The sequence below is a fragment of the Arvicola amphibius genome, chromosome 12, assembly GCF_903992535.2.
Source record: "Arvicola amphibius chromosome 12, mArvAmp1.2, whole genome shotgun sequence".
Classification (NCBI taxonomy): Eukaryota; Metazoa; Chordata; class Mammalia; order Rodentia; family Cricetidae; genus Arvicola; species Arvicola amphibius.
The window spans coordinates 111,471,101-111,478,335 of record NC_052058.2 but is presented as its reverse complement, the minus strand read 5'-3'; the positions used below and the strand labels follow the sequence as shown (position 1 = coordinate 111,478,335).

Genomic DNA, 7,235 nt, shown 5'->3' with positions numbered 1-7,235 from the left:
TAAATAACTTCTCTCAAAGAGATTGAAAGAACAGAAAGGTAAACTAGGTTACTTAAAGCTATATTGAATTTCTCTGTTTTTCTCTGCTGCATTTTAAGCAGGTTTCAATAGTATCAGCCTACAGATTGTAATCTGATCTCTCTCTCTCTCCTACACACACACACACACACACACACACACACACACACACGCCACACACGCACACACACACACACACAAACACACACACTTTATGAAAGGAGTTAATTTTTAACAGGGATAACCAAATCTTCACAAGAAGATGAATATGAAATGGGACATATCCTTATTATCTATCCCATTTCGACAACACATTTATGTCAGCCCTAGCTTAAGCAACATTTCTGTGCTAGTTCAGGTAGTTAGCAAATTTCCTAGTATTGCTATGCATCTTCTCTTCTCAATAATTTCCATAGAGCAATGTTTCTGCATCATCAGATTTGAGAAAAGGCTGCTGCTCAGCACTATTGATCATTCTGTCCTTCATCACAAGCTCTGCACCTTCTATTCCTGTGGGGACTGAAGAAATCGCCTCATCATCTTATACTTGGCAGGCTCCTTAGTGTTTGCTGAAGCCCAGGAACAGGTCCTGTATTTAGATGCTAAGAGTTTGGTTGATTTTAAGCCTGTAATCAACTTTTAGAAGATATCCAGAACCTATTCCCTCTCATTTTTGAAAGAGTTGCATTTTCTAAATTTGTGTCACTCCTACAAATACCTTTGGAATTCATGCAGTAAATCATTCCTCTTAAAGAAAAGGTAATAAAAACCATTGCTACTGAAAAATGTCTAGTGACCATAATGTCTAAATCTCGGGAAACAATGCCTCCAAATGTCCACATACATAAGTACAACAGAAAAACATCCTTAGTCTCACACTGTGACTTTTGGGGGAAACATTAACAATCCATGTGGGACTCTTGCCATTTAGCTTATATTTTTGAATTGTCTAGCAAAGTAGGTTTCTCTGTGACTCTTCATATACTTCCTCTTTCTCTTCCTTTATTTTTTCTTCATTTCTTCCTTTCATTCTTTTTTTTAATTATTTCTTCTTTGTACCTTCATTTTTCTTGTTTTTCGCTGATCTTGTCACTCCCTGGAAGCCTGCTTAAGCCTTTCCATCTCAGCATTCATCTCTGTTTTCATATCACCTCCACTCTTTTTTCTCCCTCCATTGGGGCAGAAACAGGCAGGTCAGGTCCTGTTCTGACCATTAAGGTCCCTTTCTAGTCAATTGGCCTGTCCAATATTTGATGTTTGTCTTTCTGGCATGGGTTACCTTGCTCAGTACAGTTATTTTTTTTCAGATCCATACATTAAACTGAAAAACTCATAAATTGTTTTTTCCTTTTTTATGAAAGAATGCACCAAACACATTCTCATTTATTTTCTTTTTTTAAGCAAATGACAAAGACCCTAATTACCAGTTTTTCTTAAACCTAAGCTTAACATTACATGCTTAAACAATTTTCAGAACTGATGAATTTGCCAGCATCCATGCACAACTAGAAAACATTCTTAATTTACACTAAACCAGAAATGTATTACCATTCATGCAATAATAGCATTCATTACTAAATACTGAAAATAAAATTGAAATATTTCTGCAGAAGGTTCATCTGGCAACGTTAGCTTCACAGCAGGCTGACACTACTCACTCACAGTTCAACACAATGGGAAGCAGATCCATGCTGGTGTCAGAGAACAGTCTCGTCCTAGCACTACTCAAGAGTCACAGGGCTCCCCTCGGATTATGGTTTGTTTTGTTTTGTTTAAGGCAAAGTGCATACAGAGGTTACAACAATTTTAAAGACAAAAAAAATGGTCCTATTTTGTGCTCCCAACAACAAACTCAAAAGTCTTTGACAAATAGGGGCTCCGATGAGCTGTTTTATAAATACTTTAGATTAGGTACGGTTATACAGATACTCGAGTTCGTTTGAAATCTTCAAAAAAAAAAGTTCCTGTTATTCCTCAAATGGTGCTTGTTATAGTTTAACATTTCTGTTAAATGCGTGCGTTGAATTACTTGTTATCCAAGCGTAGCAGGTGTTCCTTACCATTTATCGTCAAGGACATTAACTGTCCGTCTTCTTCAACTTCTAATCTTTTGTGACCATTCTTCACAATTCTCTTTGTAGTGATTGTTTTTGCCATTAACTATCTTAGTAGAAGTTGATATTGATTTGAAGTAGCCCATTCCTCTGCCTCCAAATGATGCTGAAGAGAATGAATTGAGACCCCTGTGTCCTAGTGACACGAACGAACTGAATTCTGTATCAAAAGCAGGAAATCCACCTCCAAAAGAAGGAAATCCACTGAAGGCAGAGGAAAAACGAGCCTGTACCTCGGCTTCTATTTCCTTAGGAAGCTCTTCGGCTCCCAAAAAAGTCATCAAATGGGTCTTCAAAGAAGTCAAATGAAAATGGGTCCCTTCCACCAAAAAATTCCATGAAGACATCATCTGGATTCCGGAATGTGAAGCCAAACTCAAATGGACTGTCGAAATGACTTCCACCTCCTCCACCACCATTTAATCCTTCTTTGCAGTATTTGTCATAGATGTCCAGCTTTTTTGCATCCAATAATACCTCATATGCCTCAGCAACTTGTTTGAATTTCCGTTCTGCTTCTTTATTTTCAGGATTTTTGTCCGGATGCCATTTAAGTGCCTGTTTCTGATACGCCTTTTTAATGTCCTCAGGTGAGACATGTCTCTGCACGCCCAGAACTTCATAGTAATCCACCATATTTTAACAGATTGTTGGAACAAATCCGAGGACATGGCAGCCAGCGAGGGCGGTGAAGTGCTGCGGCCATCTCCTCGCGGCTCTGGCACAGCTGCTCTGGCGGTGGTGGTGGCATCTCTTGGTTTTTCTTTTTAGCCAAATAAAATTCCATTTGTAAAATCTCACATTTTCATTATTTCTTCATCAGTTGATAAATTCCATTTCTCAGGCATTGTTAATACAGAAGACCCAATCATGTAAGTCTGTGGGAGGATATAGAATTCTTTGGGTATATGCTTATACCTTATGGGTTCTGGGAGATCCCTTTACCTATACATGGTGCTTTTTCAAAGGCCTACTTGCAGTAGGTGAAAATATTCTTGCACATGGTTGTCTTCAGTTTTGCATCTCAGTAGAAGTAAAATAAGAACCACTGTGACTATGAACTATCACAACAACGGAGTCTTTTACATGTGTCTGCCATATATAACTGAGTGAGATAAGACTTTTCATTATGTCTCACCTGTTGCTTACTTGCATGGGAATGCATCTAAGAGGGCTGTGGCAACATTAAAGTAGGCAGAGGTACATTTGTACCATCAATGAGAGACCCAGATCCTATAAATACTATCTGACAGTCATTACAGGAAAATGGACTCTTGCATGTTTTGTCATAGCATCTATTTGCTGCGGTATCAATGGAGTACAGGTCTGGTATGACAGAGAACATGAATGTCATAATATTTTAAAGAAGGGCCCTCCTTCCTCCCCTCTTCTGGTTCATAACATCTCCAGCTTATCCAGATCAGGGTGCTGGGACTGCATAGGGAGTGCAACTGTCAAGCGGGAGTTTCTTTGTTTCAATAGCCGGCCTGCAGCAAGGTAGGCCCTCTCCAGAACTCCCTGGCCAGCAAAGATACTGGATATTAGGACCAGAAAACACATCTGGGAGGTGAGTGACTTTCTGCCCCCTCGGCAGCGGCCTGGGAGATGGATCACAGCCACTCCCTGAAGGTCTACACTTTCTAGTCTCCCGGCTGGGGCTAGTCTCACTGGCTACTACTTCCATCTTGCGATCCCACCCAGCCTGCACCCAGAAAAACCGTCCCTTCTTCCTCCCCTCTTCGGGTTCATAAAATCTCCAGCTCAGCCCAAACAGGGCGCTGGGACTGCATAGGGAGTGCAACCTGTGGGCGGGAGTTTCTTTGTTTCAATAGCCTGCCTACAGCAAGGTAGGCCCTCTCCTGAACTCTCTAGCCAGCAAAGACACTGGATATTAAGACCAGAAGACACATCTGGGAGGACCAGAAGACACATCTAGGAGGACCAGAAGATACATCTGGGACCAAAGACACCAGATACTAGCACCAGAAGACTCATCTGGGAGAAAAGACACCGGATATTCGTACCAGAAGACACATCTGGGAGCAAAGACATCAGATCTTAAAACCGGAAGACACATCTGGGAGGCGTCCCTCAGCTACCAGGAATCCCTGATTCAGTGCTGTGATGTGCCATCTGGACAGCCTTCCCTAGTGTATTCAAGTTTCCTGACCCTGTACCAAGGCCACCTAACCAGAGGGGGGAGAGGCTGCCCTCCAGGCAGGTCTGAGGAGCCCAGAAAGGGAGTGCGGGCTACTTCAGATTGTGCTTCAAAGAATAGCTCCTGCTCTGGCACTGAGGAGATCCACCCAGATTCAGTCAGAGCAAGGATTGGAACAAGACACCAAGTATCTCCTAGTTCCATTTGAAGGAAGAGATGGGCAGGCACCAATGCAAGAACTCCTCCAACATCATGAAAGGCAACATGACATCACCAGAATCCAGTCATCCCGAAACAACAAGAATTAAACACCCTACTCCAGAAGAAATATAAGAAATCGACCTTGAACAGTACTTTATGAAAATAATAGAGGACCTAAAACAGGAGGTAAAAAACTGCCATAAAGAAATGGAGATGAGGCAGTGGAGTTCCAGCTGGACTGGTGAGTGAGTACGACTCAGGGGCAACCTGCCCTGAAAGAGAACACAGACCCCCTGCCCCAGCTCCCTCTGCAAGCTTGTCTTTGTTTCTCATTTCCCTGCTTCTCCTAAGCCTTCCCTAATGTATTCAGGTATCCTGCTCCTGTACTAAGGCCATCCAGCCAAAGGAGTCAGACCCTGGCCTCCAGGCAGGTCTGAGGATTCCTGCAAGGGAGTGAGGGCTCCTTCAGATTGTGCCTCAAGGAATAGCTCCTGCTCTGGCAATGAAGAGATCCAACCAGATTCAGTCACAGCAAAGATTGGTCTAACACAAAAACCACCTCCTGGCTCCATTTGAAGGGAGAGATGGGCAGGCGCCAATGCAAGAACTCCTCCAACATCATGAAAGGCAACATGACATCACCAGAATTCAGACATCCCGAAACAACAAGAATTGAACACCCTACTCCAGAAGATATAGAAGAAACCGACCTTAAACAGTACTTTATGAAAATAATAGAGGACCTTAAACAGGAGGTAAAAAACTTCCATAAAGAAATGGAGATGACAAAAAAAAGGTAGACAAAATAAATAAATCTCTCAAAGATATCCAAGAAAAGCAAGAAAAACCAATCAAACAGGTAAGGGAAACAGTACAAGACCTGATAAATGAAATGGAGGTAATGAAGAAAACACAATCTGAGGGAGGACTGGAAATGGCAATCTGAAAAAATGAACAGAAACTTCAGAGACAAGTATTTCCAACCGAATACAAGAGATGGAAGAAAGAATCTCAGACTCTGAAGATACTATAGAGGAAATGAATTCACAGATTAAAGAACAAAACAAATCTAACAAATTCTTAACACAAAACATCCAGGAAATCTGGGACACAATGAAAAGACCAAACCAAAGAATAATTGGGGTAGAAGAAGGAAAAGAATTACAACTCAAAGGCCCAAAAATGTATTCAACAAAATTATAGAAGAAAACTTCCCCAACCTAAAGAAGGATGTTCCTATGAAGGTACAAGAAGTCTACAGAACACCGAATAGACTGGATCAAAAGAAAGCATACCCACACCATATAATAATCAAAACACAAAACATACAGAATAAAGAACAGATATTAAGAGCTGCAAATGAAAAAGGTCAAGTAACATATAAAGGGAAACCTATCAGAATTACACCTGATTTCTCAATGGAAACCATGAAAGCCAGAAGAGCATGGATAGATGTGCTACAGACACTAAGGCAACATGGATGCAAGCCCAGAATACTATACCCAGCAAAGCTTGCATTCACCATCGATGGAGAAAACAAGTTATTCCAGGACAAAAACAGATTTAAACAATACATAGCCAGAATTCCAGCCTTGCAGAAAGTAATAGAAGGAAAATCACAAACCAAGGAGTCCAACAATGCCCACAATAACTCAGGCATCTAGCGACCCTTCACCAGGACAAGTAGAAGAAGGGAAACACACAAACTCTACTACAAAAAAAAATGACCGGTGTTAACAACCACTGGTCATTAATATTACTTAATATCAATGGACTCAATTCACCTATAAAAAGGCACAGGCTAAGAGATTGGATACGAAAACAGGATCCAACATTCTGCTGTTTACAAGAAACGCACCTCAACCACAAAGACAGACACCTACTCAGAGTAAAGGGTTGGGAAAAGGTTTACCAAGCAAATGGACCTAAGAAACAAGCCCGTGTGGCCATACGAATTTCTAACAAAGTTGACTTCAAACTAAAATCAATCAGAAGAGATGGAAAGGGACACTTTATACTCATTACAGGAAAAATCTATCAGAATGAAGTCTCAATCCTGAATATCTATGCCCCTAATACAAAAGCACCCACTTATGTAAAAGAAACATTACTAGAACTCAAGGCAGCAATCAAACCAAACACACTGATAGTGGGAGACTTCAACACTCCTCTCTCACCAATGGACAGGTCAATCAGACAAAAACCTAACAGAGAATTAAGAGACTTAATAGAGGTAATGATCCAAATGGACTTAACAGACATCTATAGAACATTCCACCCAAACAGGAAAGAATATACCTTCTTCTCTGCGGCTCATGGGACCTTTTCGAAAATTGACCATATACTTGGTAACAAAGCAAACTTCCACAGTTACAAAGAAATATTAGTAACCACCTGTGTCTTATTGGATCACCATAGATTAAAATTAGAATTCAACAACAATGCTATCCCCAGAAATCCCACAATCTCATGGAAACAGAACAGTCAACTACTGCACCACACCTGGGCCAAGGAAGAAATAAAGAAAGAAATTAAAGTCTTTCTTGAATTTAATGAAAACAAAGACACAGCATACTGAAACCTATGGAACACAATGAAAGCAGTGCTAAGAGGAAAGTTCATAGCACTAAGTGCCCACTTAAAGAAAATGGAGAAGGCACTCATTGGTGACTTAAGAGCACACCTGAAAGCTCTGGAAAAAAAAGAAGCAGACTCACCTAGGAGAAGTAAAAGACTGGAAATAA

The 7,235-nt window shown here is 40.8% G+C and overlaps 1 protein-coding gene across 1 annotated transcript; it reads right to left on the bottom strand.

Annotated features, from left to right (window-relative positions):
* Positions 1-2,113: 2,113 nt before the first annotated feature.
* LOC119827885 (dnaJ homolog subfamily B member 6-like) lies at positions 2,114-2,795 on the bottom strand. The gene is made up of 2 exons (XM_038349831.1): positions 2,391-2,795; positions 2,114-2,359 (listed from the first exon to the last, which is right to left on the bottom strand). Exons 1-2 carry the CDS (start codon positions 2,766-2,768, stop codon positions 2,114-2,116), a joined length of 624 nt encoding a protein of 207 aa, XP_038205759.1. The 5' UTR covers positions 2,769-2,795.
* Between the last annotated feature and the right edge of the window lie 4,440 nt (positions 2,796-7,235).

Excerpts from the sequence above, each read along its gene's own strand:
- LOC119827885 (XM_038349831.1), bottom strand. The coding sequence starts at position 2,768 with ATGGTGGATTACTATGAAGTTCTGGGCGTGCAGAGACATGTCTCACCT. Across the intron at positions 2,360-2,390 it reads ACTTTTTTGGGAGCCGAAGA|GCTCGTTTTTCCTCTGCCTT; the intron begins GCTTCCTAAGGA and ends GCCGAGGTACAG.